Raw genomic sequence first — 15,542 nt, forward strand, 5'->3', positions numbered from 1 at the left:
AATAACTTGTGTTAGGTGAACATCATTTTCGGCATATTTAAGGTAAGATCAAAATTGCTGAAAGAAAGAAAGTTGTAGTAGATTATGGTTCTGCTAGAGGACTTAAAGGGGTCCAAGAAAAAATTTAAATCAGTTATCCGATTGTACAAAAACAGTCTGCAAATGGAGGACATGGAGATCAACTGCCTTCATACCCAGATCTGGCCATCCATGTAAGTTTGCCCTGAGAGTGCACTGCAAGATGCAGAAGTCTTCAAAATCCTAAAATGTTTACAGTCTCTTCCCATTGTTGAAATGTTTGAGAAAACATTTTTATTTTATTTTTTACAAGTTTTAGAAACTCAAATATGTTTCAATGAACAAATAATCTTAAGGTAACCTACAGTGAACTGTAAACCCACCTCCCCACTGAATGGAGATGAACACAAAATGTGTTAGAGGAGAAAATGACAAAACTTTTTTGCCCCCAAACCCTCGCTCATGCTTTTCCTAACAAATGATGCCCCAAGAGCGCAGAGTCACATCGAGCACATAAGGAAAGCGCCATGACATACATTCTGTTCCACGCGGTGGCGGTAATGCACCGAAACGTTGTTTCCCAGTCGTCATTAAACAAAAAGAAGAAGTGCGAGTTGCGTCTTTTCAACAGGAAGTGACGCCATCACCGGGTGTGAAGGGGGCGTGTTGTGATAATCCTGTTATTTTGCTAGTTTCTGTCTTGAATATCTTCCAACTATCTATATTTATCGCAGTTTTTGGTTGGTGGGGAAGATATTTTAGCGTAATGCAAGCAGAAACTTGCTAACATTTAGAACAGTTTGTGTTTAGCTTAGCCGAACAACGCTAGCTAGCTAGCTAGCAAAGTATATTGTACGAACTACCAGTGCCATCTTTTTGACAAACTTTACTTTAAACCTTTTTGCCTTTCTTTTGGGAAACTTTATACGCTTTTACAAAATTTAACAGCTCTTATTAGCGGAAGGCTGCCATTAATGATGTCGTTAACAGAGGAAATCTTTACGGATGAGTTGCCCTGAGAACTGATCCTCTTTCAGATGAGTTGCTAGCCAAAATGTCCTGCAGATCAACTAAAGTGGCGCCCAGTGTTGATTTCGACCACAGCTGCTCGGATAGCGTGGAGTACTTGACGCTCAACTTTGGACCATTTGAGACAGTACACCGCTGGAGAAGACTCCCTCCATGTGATGAGTTTGTGGGAGCAAGGTAACTTTCTGCCAATCATCCTCAGATCATGACTCATTTCTTTTCCTTTAATCTTGTGTTCACCCGGAGTTTCTATTTATCTTCACACAGACGCAGTAAGCACACTGTTGTGGCGTACAGGGATGCCATATATGTGTTTGGAGGAGACAATGGGTGAGTTTTAGACTGACAGGTGATGTTTCCTATTTTATGCACAACATCCAGAGTGTTTGAACTCTGCGCCTCCCAACAGGAAAAACATGCTGAATGATTTACTTCGCTTTGATGTCAAGGACTGCTCTTGGTGTCGGTAAGCCTGCTGCATCTGTATCAGAAACCTTGTAAAAATATTCATATTCCTTTGAACTTTTTCCACATCTTGTCATTTTATAATCACAAACTTGAATAGTTTTCTTATGTGACAGATCAATTAAATTTTATCTCTGTCTATGTGTTATGGGTTGATGACCTGCTAGATAGAACCTTAGTTCTGAACATTTGGTTGATGTCTGAATAAAGGTTTCCCAAAAGCATGATGTTGCCACCACCATGTTTCAACCTTAGGTTGATGTGTACAGTGTTAATTTCCCACTACAAACGCCTGTCTGCTGTACTCCTTGGTTTTTATTACACACAGGTGGACTGACTCTATTTATTAATTTGATGACTTATGAGGAGAAATAATTGCTCCGAATTTTACATAAATATATCAGATAAAACCGCACGCACGCTCCACTGTCTAAACTACTTGTTGATCATTTTTAAACATTGTATGCCTCTCTTTCCACACAGATTACTTTGCTTTGATCTGTCATATAAAATACCTTAAAGTTTGTGGTTGTAATATGATCAAAATGTCAAAATGTGTGAGGGGAATGAGACCTCCCACAAGACCTTGTGCTTCAACATGTGGTCTCAATGTGTCTCACAGAGCTTTCACCACTGGAACTCCGCCAGCTCCAAGATACCACCACTCTGCAGTGGTCTATGGCAGCAGCATGTTTGTCTTTGGTAACTTGGTTCTTCTTTTTAGTTTTAAAAATATGTAATATAATATTTTTGAGTCCTCTAAGGGTCTACTTTGGTGTCCTGTCGTATTCCAGGGGGCTACACAGGAGATATTTATTCAAATTCAAACTTGAAAAACAAAAACGACCTTTTTGAGTACAAGTTTGCCACAGGACAGTGGACCGAGTGGAAGGTGGAGGGAAGGTAAACATTATTTGTATATATGGACTAGATTATTCAAGAAAAATGTCATTATGTGAATGTTTTATTTTACTAATGTTTGAATTTATTAGTTTGCATTGAAAGTCCATTAAAAGTTCCAACTTTGCATTATTTTGTAAATAATGACACTTTAATGCAAAGTTGGCACTTTTAATGGACTTTCAATGCAACTTTAAAAGCAACTTTGCATTAAAAGTGTCATTATTTACTGAATAACACTTCATGACAACATTCATAAAGACTCCTTCATGTTCATGACAGGTGTTATTTCATGTTATTTCACGTTTATGACAGTGTTACGTCAGTCTTATGCACACCCCGTCAAATAAAGTGTTACCAATTATTCTTAATTAGCTTACATTGCCTTACAGTTAAACTATTGTATTCTTTATAGGGTTACAGTACACAATACTCTTTATCTGTGTATTCTGTGACTTTGTTTCAGCTTGCCAGTGGCCAGATCTGCACATGGTGCCACAGTGTACAATGATAAGCTGTGGATTTTTGCTGGATATGACGGGAATGCCAGGTATGACTTTTTAGACTATTACTCTGATCTCACTCTCACTCTGATGTGCTGAATTATAATTCAGTGATGTTTGCTTTTTGTGTCTAGGCTGAATGACATGTGGACAATCAGTCTGCAGGACCGAGAACATGCATGCTGGGAAGAGGTCTGTTCAATTCTTATTTTAAAATAAATAATCACAAATCAAACGTATAGAAATAATATTTCTCTTCATCCGCTTTCCTTTGACTTTGTGTCCACCAGATTGACCAGAGTGGGGAGATTCCTCCTTCTTGCTGTAACTTCCCTGTCGCTGTATGTCGGGATAAGATGTTTGTGTTCTCCGGTCAGAGTGGAGCCAAAATCACCAATAATCTGTTTCAGTTTGAGTTTAAAGGCCACATGTGAGTATATTTTTTTAAACAAAGCTCAAACATTAATGCGTCACATCTCTATAAAGTAGCCAACATCCTTGTTCCCAGGTGGACACGCATCCCAACAGAGCATTTACTGCGGGGCTCTCCTCCTCCTCCTCAGAGACGCTACGGACACACTATGGTCGCCTTTGACCGCCACCTTTATGTATTTGGAGGGGCTGCTGACAACACTCTGCCCAATGAGCTTCACTGTTATGATGTGGACTCTCAGACCTGGGAGGTGATTCACCCCAGTCAAGACAGTGAGGTATGAGTCCGGGTAATCCAGAACCTTTATGAGTATGGAAACATCTTTGTGTTTCCCAACTTAATTTGCTTCTCCCTTGCCTAAATAAAGGCAGTGTTCCTTCCTTCTCTCCATCCATCCTTAAATGTGCTCCTTCTTTCTTTTCACATTTGTTTGTCCTCTTTTTTTATCTTTGTTCTTTTTTGCAAAACCCATGGTTATCAGAATAGCCTACTCATTTACTGAATTTGCAATTAAGGAACTCCACAGATTGTTTTTTGCATTCCTGAAGTTCTCTTTAACTGGAGTTGAATTTCTCTTTTCCCACTCAGATGCCCAGTGGGAGACTTTTCCATGCTGCTGCTGTGATTCAAGATGCCATGTACATTTTTGGAGGGACCGTGGACAACAACGTACGCAGTGGGGAGATGTACAGATTCCAGGTAAGTGGAAATGCTTGCTGGAATGCTCTTAAACTTGCACCTGGATTTTATCTGTTACTTGCAAAGTCGATAACAGGCTGCTTCATAAATGCTTGCCTTGCAGTTCTCAAGCTACCCAAAGTGTACCCTACACGAGGATTATGGCAAATTGTGGGAGAACCGTCAGTTCTGTGATGTGGAGTTCATTTTGGGAGAGGTGTGTGAGGCTGAAGTGATTCTTCCAAATTCATGATTGAAATTAAATCTTGGCTTCTCTTTAGTCCAACTTTTTTCAGTGGTTTATCTTTTTCTTATTGTGTTCACAGAGAGAAGAGAGAGTCTTGGGGCACATAGCCATAGTTACTGCGAGGTGTCAGTGGCTGCGGAAGAAAATCCTGCAGGCCCGAGACAGGCAGCGACAGGTCAGAGTCACAAACATCACATGTTTCAGGAAATCATTTTAAATCCACAAAGTGAGCTAAAATCTAGCTTCTTTATTGCATTTAAGATACAAAATAGCTGTGAATTGTAATTAAGGTGCAATGGCAAGCTGTTAGTGGGACAATTACTAGTCATGCTCTCCACAAATGGAAGATGAAAAGAAGAAAGCCATTATATAAAAACGTAAGATGTCCGGCACTCAGTTGAAAATCTGTGACCAGAATTTCAATTTGTTGTTTACTGAAACTGTCCTTCTAATCTCACTGGAGTTTGAGCTATTCTACAGGGAGGAACGAACACAATTCTTTAAAGAAAGCTTGTTTAAAGCTATACATTTTTGGTCTGTAAAATGCGCTCTGGGAATCCACAAAAGTGTTCCATGATAATGAGGATCCATTTTAACTGTATTTTCCTGTACCGACTTTTATAACAAGTAAACAGCCCAGTTATTCTCTGTGCATATGAAGCTGTGAAGGGATTTTCTTTATTCTGTTACGACTGGCTCAAGGTCATAACAATAACGGGAGACCATGCAGGGATTAAAGTGCATAAAAAGGAATGTTTATTAACACAAACAACAATGGATTGAGGATGTCAGCATCAGTGGTGTAATGCAAATGCTTGGATGTGGTGTATGAGTGCATATGGAATTGTTGAAGTGCAGAAACAAAGACAAACTCAAATGTGCAAAAGGAGGGGAGCTGAGGCCTGGCAACAAAACACCACAAGCATCAAGGCAGAGTGGACTCCGATGGCGACCCAGAAGGTGGAGACAGCCAGGTTTAAATGCTCTGTGCTCCAAATGAATAAAATCAGCAGCACCTGTAAAGGGGAGGAGCACAAAGACAGACAACAAGACACCTGCAACCCAGCCCATAAGGCCCAGGGCCGTAACAATTCTAACTACTCCTAGCTATGGTGACATTTAGTTAGCCTTTCTATACAGAACAGTCACAGCAACAAGCGTATGGAGCACTAGTTTTAACAATTCATATTTAAGTAATAAATTGTGTTATTAATATGGTGGGGAAATGCTGAAAAAATGTTGCATAACCTCTTGTTTAGCAGAGGACCAAACGTGAGAGCAGTGAGGAAAGTGATGAGGGAGCAGCTGGAGGCCCAAGAGATGTCCCAGCAGGCAGTAAGCCATCGGGCACACAGCCCCTGCTAGAGGTATCCATCAGGGAAGCAGAAGCTCAGCCTTTCGAAGTCCTAATGCAGTTTCTCTATACTGACAAGATTCAGTACCCTCGCAGAGGTACACCTAAACTTTCCCTGTTTGGATACTAAATCCAGCAATGTGCTACTAAGAGTATTTATATATTCCTGTATCTACTCGCAGGTCATGTCCAGGACGTTCTTCTGATAATGGACGTGTACAAACTCGCTCTAAGTTTTAAGCTTTCACGACTGGAGCAGCTTTGTGTGCAGTACATCGAGGCGTCTGTAGATCTGCAGAATGTTCTGAGTGTTTGTGAGAACGCCAACAAGCTGCAGCTGGACCAGCTCAAGGTACAGCCCAGATTGAAAAAAAACCCCAACAACTTGAAAACACCAAATATAAATCACTCTTCTAGTGACCTCTAGTGGTTGTAGTTCAGTGGAGCTTTAACTTGACTTTTTTCAGTTTCACACCAACAAACCAGTCTCTTTATTTTGTTCATGTTAGTCTTTATTACCAGATAAGCAAGGAAAATGTAACCTTTTACCCTAATTAAAAAAAAAAATCTTCTCTTCTCCAGGAGCACTGTCTCAACTTTGTAGTGAAGGAATCCCACTTTAATCAGGTGATCATGACCAAAGAGTTTGAGCATCTTTCCACTCCACTGATAGTGGAGATAGTGCGGCGGAAGCAGCAGCCTCCCCCCAGAGTGTATTCAGACCAGCCAGTGGACATCGGGACGTCTCTGGTGCAGGACATGAAGGCCTGCCTGGAGGGAGGAGGACTGGAGTTCTGCGACATTATTCTGCTGTTAGACGGACATCCTCGGCCTGCACACAAAGCCATACTTGCTGCTCGATCCAGGTACTTCGAACTCTAATTACCTGTGACAAGACCAACATGTTGGCAGTTCTCTTACCCGTGGAACCTTTTTACTTTATTCCATATTATGTAATTAGACCTAGCAAAAGTACTTTATAAATGTAAAGTGGAAGGAAAATGATTCAAGGAAAATGGAGTCAATACTGTGTAGGGCTGCCTGTCACCAGTTAAAGATGCGCAATTTATGAATCATGTCACCAGAATCTGTGCTCTTTTTGCACACTTATTGATTGGAGTTAATTGGATTTAGTTCTGCACTTTGACTAGGCCATTGCAGCTCTGATTGTGTTCACCATGATGCTCTCACAGACATGTTTCACAGTGGAGATGGTGTATTTATGCATTTAGTTGAATCTTCTCAGTCAACTTCTGAAGACAGAGTCGTTCACACTTTTATTTAGGGGTATCAGATCCCAGAGAGTATATACTGTACATGGATGCCACCCTTCAGATTTGCATTTGTAAATAATTTTGAAAACCATCCATAATATTCCTTCCACTTAACAATTACACTCTACTGTGTGTCAGTAGGTCAAATTAAGTCCCAGTAAAATACTTGGATGTATCATGAAAACTTTCAAGGAGTGTTAAAAGTTATTTTTGGCACCACGCATCTGGACAGGAGTACATTTTTTACTGACAATCATTGTTTTCCAGACTGATATCTTGTATTGATATTCCAGTTACTTTGAGGCGATGTTCCGCTCCTTCATGCCAGAAGACGGTCAGGTGAATATTTCCATCGGTGAGATGGTTCCAAGCAAGCAGGCTTTTGAATCCATGCTGCGCTACATTTACTACGGTGACGTCAACATGCCTCCAGAAGATTCTCTGTATCCTTCTCAAACTCTAGAAAATGGCATTTAATTAAATATTGGCAGGTTAAATTAGATGGATGTTTATCTAGAAATATTTTTATATATTATATATCATTTGTATATTAAAATGTCATCTGAGGTTGTAAATAGATTTTCTTTTCAAACCATATTTGCAGGCAGTAAATTATGTTTTGGGCAGTTTGTAATGTTTTAAATGTCTTCTAACCAAATGTCTTTATTTACTTTACAATTTTTGTGGTCATTGTTTGATTCTATGAGTTTTCTCACACTTGCATATAGTAAGCTATTCAAGGGCATTAAAAGGGGAATCTTTGGATTCACAGTTACACATTTTTCCACTAATGTGATTATATCTGCAGTTCTTTTCGGACATCTCATCTGTTTTGAGCATTTTTCCTTGACCATTGATAACCAGCTATCTGTTTGCTGCTCCGTATTACTACGGCTTCTCCAACAACAGGCTCCAGGCTTACTGCAAGCAGAACCTGGAGATGAATGTGACTGTGGAGAATGTCCTGCAGGTATTTATATTTTTCACCCTGGGGTATCTGTGACCTAATTGGGAAAACACAATCTCTTTCTTGCTGAATAAAGAACTTCTTCTCTCACTTCTCGTGCTTGCTGGCCCCTCCCCAGATCCTGGAGGCGGCAGACAAGACGCAGGCTCTGGACATGAAGAAGCACTGCCTCCACATTATTGTCCATCAGTTCATCAAGGTGGGTGGGCTTGTATCTGAAGCCTGGGGGATGTGCTGCCCACTCAGTGCAGCTGAGCTAACCCTCTAGTCTCGTTGTCTTTGTGGGGAAACTGACACGTTTGACCTCTTAGCGGAATACGCTCCATTTTCTGAGTAGAGAGGAGACTGTTTACAGCTTGGCCGGCTGTGTAAGCACCTCATCAAAGAGCAGCGGGGCGTCGCAGTGGCACTCTTGATTATTGTTTGTTATCTAATGAAACAGCAAAACACTCAATTTTCACTTTCCTTCACTGGAGTGTTAGCTCTGCTGTTTGTGTTTCCTTTCTGCTTCTTTTTTTTTTTCTCGCTGTTGCCATTTTTTTTATGCATGTGAAATCAAAGGCTTCTTAACACCCATTTTTGTCTCTCATTGTCTTAATTTTTGAAACATTTTTTCATTTTGCTTTGTTCTCCCCTTCCAAAGGTATCCAAGCTCCCCAACCTGCGGTCTCTCAGCCAGCTGCTGTTGTTGGACATCATTGAGTCTCTAGCTACGCACATATCAGACAAACAGTGTGCTGAAATGGGCTCTGACATTTAGGATAACCCAGAAGAGCTATTTACTTCTAAGAAGCCATACATCTCCTACTTATCTACTTCTATTCATTCCTGCTGCACTGGAATTCATTTTATTTTATTTATGTTTTAGGTTGTTTTTTTTTGCCCCTGCATGTCTGACTCCTGTATGATAAATGCCTTTTATCTACGCTGCATTTTGTGTCTCGCTGTATTTGAGGCAGCAGTGAAATCAACAAAGAAACCAGAATGTGGCTTAGAAATGTTAAATACTGTAAAAAAAAAACAAACAAAAAAACTTTTTACACACTTTGTCATTTATTTTGTAAACACAAACTTTTTGCAAGCTTGTCCTCTGCTCAGTATTTATCAAGTGTTTTTAAAACCCATATGCATTTTACTGTTCATGATTGTGACAGTTTATGCAAAAAGTGTTTCAGGAAGGTTTACTTTGTCCACATGCAGTTTAGACGCCATCCGTCTCGGTTCTTCAGTTTGCTTTATTCTCAGCTGTGACCAAGCCTCTAATATGTGATGTAAGGAATCAGTCATTATATACAAAGTATTAGAATGTGTACTATTTGTTTCATTATGTCTATGTCTAGTTATAATGTTACCAGTACTAACCAAAAAAAAATCCCTATTCACTTTAAAAGGAACCATGTAATAGTGACCTTAATAAACTGCATAATAAATTAGTCAAGTTCTGTGCACTGTTTTGAGTTTATATGAGACACATGGTTTTGTTTTTGACTTCCAAATTCAACTTTCCTTTGGTTTACATATCTAAAATGCTTTTACTTGTTTTTCACAGACACACACTGCATTGACTATTTTCTTTTGCTCATCAGCTTGAATTTTCTGCTGTTCATGTTTTCAATAAATCTCAATATTGACATTTAGTTCAGTTGGGTTAGTAATTAACCTAATAATAAAATATAAATATCCTAAATTCAACTATAAGTGAAAGTGAAAGTAAATGGGATACCGTTGCAATATTTAAATCTGCTTATACAATTGGATGACTTGACTAAATATTGTATATAAATTGAATCTGTTTTATAAAGTGTCTTGAGATGACATCTGCTGTGCTATTGATGCTGCTGACCACTTTATTTCAATTCCTTGCAGATATTAGTTTTTTAAACATCAGTTGTATAGTTTGCAAAATACCTGATTTGGCCAAACCCAGGCAGTTGAAGTTATTGGTTCAACCTTAGACTTTTTGCAAATCTTTAAATGCGCTTCCTTAAGGTTCTGTTCTTGCCTAATTGTTTTCTTTATACACTGCTCAAAAAAATAAAGGGAACACTCAAATAACACATCCTAGATCTGAATGAAAGAAATATTCTCATTGAATACTTTGTTCTGTACAAAGTTCCATTTGCACAACAGCAGGTGAAATTGATTGTCAATCAGTGTTGCTTCCTAAGTGGACAGTTTGATTTCACAGAAGTTTGATTTACTTGGAGTTATATTGTGTTGTTTAAGTGTTCCCTTTATTTTTTTGAGCAGTATATATAAAACATGTAGAACTGCATTTCACCTGCATGTCACTGATACCTTACTCCTCAGCACTTGTTCTTGCAAAGGTTTTGAAACATCAACAACATGCCTTTGAGAAAGTAAGGGAGCATTTTTTTTTACCCTTATCTTGTTAATACAGGGAAATTATTAATGATGATTTGTCTTAAGGAACATGTTCGTTCTCCCAACAAAAAGGATACACTTTTTATTAGACTTTATTATAGAAACAAGTCTTGTTTTTTTTTCTTTATGTAAAATATAAAATGTTTAAATCAGTCTTTTGCCTGTGACTGAGCATCAAGAAATACTGTATATTGATCTTTCTGCTTATTGACTTTGCATTTTCAGCTTGGAAGAGCTCCTCCCAAAAATTTTCAGCCAAACTGAAAACTCAGGACTCTGCATAGGACACTTCAAAAATGTTAAAATTATTTAGAAAAAGCCTGCTGGTCAAATTAAAACTTTTACTTTAAGCTCACACTTACCACACATATGAATAATTCTGAGCTGTATATTTTGAAATAAACTTTAATGTGATTTGCATCTGCAAAACTTAGTTTGCCTTACTAAAGTTAAAGCCCAGGGTCTAGCAAAAATACATTTTATGTAATTTTGCACTCTGTGTTATGGTCATTGTACCACACTGACACTAACATTGCGACAGAAAGCTTTGATCTCAAAGGATTGAACCTGGTAAAATAGAAGGAAAAAATCATTTTAATGGTTAAATAAAGATTCAAATAAATTACTACTACTTTTTATAGACACAAGAAATTTAGCATTTCTCAAATGCAAATCAAAACTGGAGGGACTAAAAAAAAAACTAATAACAGATAAAAAAAAATGTTCATTGGATTTTAGGCAGTCATAAAATTCAGAGAGAACTGGAGCTTCTAACACTTTGAATGGTCCAGTGGAGTGAACACAAAGTGCTTTTCACAGTCTGGACACTTGAGACACTTGGCAAATAAAGTGCTCCCGTTTTGGTTTCTTTAGTATGTAAATGCATGTTTCAAAACAGTAGTTTTATCAGGTATGTCAGTGCAGCATTTTATCTGAAAAAGCAGTAACTCATAAAAGTACTGGATGCATTCTTAAACAGCCCATGATATGAATATCAAAGAAAGCTTCTTTTTCTTTTTGTGTTTAATTGTGTGTGTCCTATGGCCATGTTGCTGCACACGTGCACTCTGGGCCAGGAATTTCACTGAACATACCTGGTTTCATTTAAAAACAGAGTTCATTAGTCGCTGTGATGACATTGAACACTGAGACGAAACAGTGGGTCTATTGTCAAACCTCAATGCTGGATTATCTCTCTTATCGAGTGCATTTTTTTAAAGGAGGCTGCAGAAGTGGACCTTCCCAAAAACTGGGAAGGGCTAAAGAGTCTCTCTGGATCCCTTATCTTATTACATTAACTTGGACGGGAGAATTACGGCACACAGGGTTTACCTGCAGAAGCAGAAGATGGTTTTTCTAACAACAAAAATGATGGAAAAAACGGCACTGTTTCTGTCGTTTGGGAGCTATGTCACTTCTCTGGTCACTGCTTTTTTACCCCTGTGGAAAACGATGAACTCTGACCTCAACGAGGTGGAGAACTGGTTTTCAGGGCTTTGGCTCACCTGCCTCTACACGGAAGAGAAGGGGATTCAGTGCAAGGCCTATGATTCTGTGCTGGGCCTGCCGGTGGATCTTCAGATCTCCAGAGTCCTCGTCTTGATATCTATTGGAATTGGAGGATTTGCCCTGTTGACTGGCTTTCTAGGTCTGGAGGGGGTTGGCATGGGTGTGAAGAAGCCAGAAGTAAAAAGACGGCTCTTCATCTTCAGCGGCGTGATGACCTGGGTGTCGGGTCTCACCACTCTGGCTCCTGTTTCCATAGTGGCGTACACAACGGTGGTGGACTTTTGGGATGAAGGTTTTCCTGACGTGATGCCTCGGTGGGAGTATGGCGAGGCAATGTTCTCTGGATGGTTTGGGGGTCTGGGCCAAGTCATCGGAGGAACTCTGTTCTTTGTGGCTGTGTGCATGGGGGACTATGACCTGCAAAGACTGAATGTTCCTATCAGTACAGAGCTGAAGCCCAGGACAAGGTACTACCTGAAGACAGAGGTTCTTTAGCTGTCTGTGTTACATCCAGATTTAATTGGAAGAAATCATGAGATAAATAAATTTGTGTATATGGCTTTGATTAAAAACTGAAGCTTTTATAAAACTTACAAGACTCTGTGTATTTTTTAAAGCTCTTTTTGGGTTTATTTCTCAAACAAAAATATTCTCTCTGAATGTTTTATTTTATGCAGCTGTTGAGATTTATTGAACTTATGCAAGACTATAAACAAAAGCAGCTTCTTTTGCTATTTAGAACATATTCTGCTTCTTTGCAGCAGCATTGAGCATTTCTACATTTTGTTAAGCTCAGACCACAAACTTTACTGGGATTTACATATTCAAATCATTTTTGCTCATTTGTTTTCAGCTCCCTTTACTGCTGATTTCTCTAAATATACTCCTGTAAAACTGACTGCGCTGGAAAATCACCCAAATAAGAAGTAGGTTTGGGGTTTTGTTAAAAGTGTATCACAAGCTTTGATTTTCTAAGAACACTGTTCAATCCTTCATCAAGAAATGGAAAAAAGTATTACATCACTGACAGAGTCTTCTACAAAGATGGCGAACCATGTGAGCCGTTCACTTCATCTATTGTCCTTTCTGCCTCTGAAGTTTCAATTAGAGTTATTGGAGACAGACATTTGTTGCTGTATGTGAATCAAATTCAACCTTTTAAGTGTATGTGTTGGTAATGTCTGGTTTTGTAAAAAGCTACAGCTTTTCTGGACTCCTGCCATGCTCTAATCTCCACAGTTTTTATTTTTTGTTCCTCTTTGATTGTTTACATCTTGCTGAAATTCTGGCTCCAAATAAGATTTCTGATATAATAAAGGTTAGTTGTTTATTAAATCAAAAGATTTAAAATATTTAAACAAACTCATTGAATATTTCTATGCTATTTATTTACAATCAGCAATTTCTCTCCTAAAATGTTGTAAAAGAGCTAAAACCAAAGTGACAAAACAAATAGCAGCTGCTAAAGCTGTATTCATGACTGCTGTTTACTCTATATTACAAGTGAGCTGGATGTTGAAGAAATATTTGCCTGTAGTCTCGCTGATACTCGGAAACAAAGCTTTCTTTAACATGTATCAGGGGTCACCATGTTTCTATTTTAATTAGCACCAAAGAAAACCACCAAGAAAACCAGTAATAGTAGTGTGGACAACATGGGTTTCCTTAAAGTGCTACAGTCTTTTTGTGTTCATTTTGCTTCGAAGGGAGACTCTGAACCATTGCACGACTGAACCTTTTCTACTTAGCAAAGAAGAAAGAGCAAAAATATCATTTTTAAAAATATGCAAAGCTGGTAGAGGACACTCCACAGGACATGCAGCTGTAACTCCAGTCAAGGGTGATTCCGCAAAATATCATATCAAGGGGTCTGAATAAAATGCACCTGTAAGATTTTAACCTGTAAAAAACAAATCAAACTCTGTATATGTATTTTTGTTGTGGCTTCTGCATTTAACAGTTTTAATTAAAGTAACCAGCAGACGTGTCACTATATGTCCTCCACTAACACTGCAGAGCTCAGTCAGTCATATTGCTGTGCACGTGTTTGACTTCCACTTGGACATGCCTTCTCACACATGCTTGAACACAAAGAGCAACACAAACAGACACTGGAGTGCGTAAGTACATGTCATCTGTCAGCACCCTGTAGAAATACAATAACACCATGTGGTCAGTGTTATTATTTTTCTAACCCAGTACATCCTCTTCTATCTAGTTCATTTGGTATTATCACAGTAACAGTGTGTCTTAACAATCAGGCTTTGAACTGCTGAAGTCATCATTTCTACAGAGATGAATCTGCAATTCTCAGGTGAATAACCTTGTGCCATGATAAGGACAATGCTTCTGAAAGTTGGACCATGAAGAAGGGATGTAATATGTTTTATACTGGATAAAACAGTGTGTGTTTTCTCTTTTGTTTCTTTTAAGCCCCAGGCTATGGCAAGCTGTACTATACATATTTGATACCCTTGACATCGGCATCATTTTTGAAGGTTAGTTTGCCACCAAACTCCAACAGCTGGTTCTTTGGATATAATAGTTCATGTTCAAAAATTGGTAAATATTTTTGCCAAGTGACAGTTTTGTCCTATTACAAAGTAAAAGTGACATTCAACCAGCACAAATTTCTCAACTAGACTTTTTGCTGCAGTAGATGACATCTGTGCTAGTTAACAAGATGATAATAAAAACTTTAACGTTTTATGTTAAAATAGTTTAAATAAATTCTACTTGTTAACTTAGTTGTAAGCCTAAAATGTCTGCAGTAGTCACCCAGTGCAGTCCAGCAATTTTACCTGACTGGTACTCCCCCAGGTGTGCACTAGTAAACTCGTCAATGCTTTTAGACTCTCACTTCTTTTTAGACACAATTATTTTTGGTAAAAAGTGTTACTAACAAGATTGTTTATAAACTAATCAAGGAAAATATTGAACAACCAAATGTCTAGATACATATGGCAAGCTTCTTGTGTAAATATTCCATATCAGTCATAGTGTTGTAGTAAAACATTTACGTGTTCAATATGTTGCCACTAGTTCACAAATACTATTATTAGAGACATTTTCCAATTAGTTACACTTTTAGTCAACTAATAGGCAAAATTTCCCACTAATAGAGCAAAAATGTTACATTTTGACAAACTAACAACTGTCAGTCTATTCAATTACTGTTGTACTAATTTACTGCCAACTAGTTGACATGTTAGGGCTTTTGCTAGTATGACTAGCAATCAATCTGCTCAAGTCGTTAACTAGTTTCTCAAAAAGCTTACTAGTTAGTGTCATGATCTGTGTCTTTCTGTGTTTATTTAGAGTTTTCTGTCCCCTTAAGTCTCTTCGTTGTCCTGTCCTCCCCTTGATTGTTCCCAGGTGTGTCTCGTTTCTATGATTACCCTCCCGTGTATTTAACTCCACCTGTGTCCTTTGTTCCTCGTCGGGTCCTCGTCAATGTTAGCTTCTGTGTCGTCAATGTTTAGTCTCTTCGTGTTCAGTGTGTGTTACTCCTGCTCGTTGTTTGGACTAAGTTATTTTCATTAAAACATCATATTCATCATACCTGGGTCCGCTGCATCTGCCTCACCACTCTCACCACCCGCACTTCCTGACAGTTAGCAGTTTTGCTTTACAAATGAGATACTTTGGTTTACTGGGACTTCTGGTTCTACTTGTAATTGCGGTCTGAAGCTAGTACAAGAAAATATTGCACCAAGTTGAACAAATGTATGATTGGAAGACATCTGAGCACATTCAGCAGGCAGAAATAACTGGACATCA

The 15,542-nt window shown here is 38.6% G+C and overlaps 2 protein-coding genes across 3 annotated transcripts; both read left to right on the top strand.

The window, feature by feature from the left end:
• The first annotated feature begins 638 nt into the window (after nt 1-638).
• On the top strand, nt 639-8,892 carry lztr1 (leucine zipper like post translational regulator 1). 2 transcript variants are annotated; one of them, XM_028034481.1, is made up of 19 exons: nt 639-1,224; nt 1,315-1,377; nt 1,457-1,513; nt 2,135-2,214; nt 2,307-2,415; nt 2,879-2,962; nt 3,050-3,107; nt 3,206-3,345; nt 3,424-3,625; nt 3,937-4,047; nt 4,151-4,243; nt 4,353-4,448; nt 5,533-5,725; nt 5,810-5,979; nt 6,210-6,493; nt 7,195-7,344; nt 7,766-7,871; nt 7,987-8,067; nt 8,512-8,892. In XM_028034481.1, the coding sequence occupies exons 1-19, from the start codon at nt 1,073-1,075 to the stop codon at nt 8,626-8,628; spliced, it is 2,346 nt and encodes a 781-aa protein (XP_027890282.1). In that variant the 5' UTR covers nt 639-1,072; the 3' UTR covers nt 8,629-8,892. The 2 variants fall into 2 exon arrangements, with proteins under 2 accessions (XP_027890282.1, XP_027890283.1); XM_028034482.1 differs by having other exon boundaries at nt 5,536-5,725.
• A 2,543-nt stretch (nt 8,893-11,435) lies between these two features.
• cldn26 (claudin 26) lies at nt 11,436-12,287 on the top strand. The gene has a single exon (XM_028034490.1). The coding sequence runs from the start codon at nt 11,601-11,603 to the stop codon at nt 12,255-12,257; it is 657 nt and encodes a 218-aa protein (XP_027890291.1). The 5' UTR covers nt 11,436-11,600; the 3' UTR covers nt 12,258-12,287.
• The last annotated feature ends 3,255 nt before the right edge of the window (nt 12,288-15,542 follow it).

Source organism: Xiphophorus couchianus, chromosome 12 (assembly GCF_001444195.1).
Source record: "Xiphophorus couchianus chromosome 12, X_couchianus-1.0, whole genome shotgun sequence".
Classification (NCBI taxonomy): domain Eukaryota; kingdom Metazoa; phylum Chordata; class Actinopteri; order Cyprinodontiformes; family Poeciliidae; genus Xiphophorus; species Xiphophorus couchianus.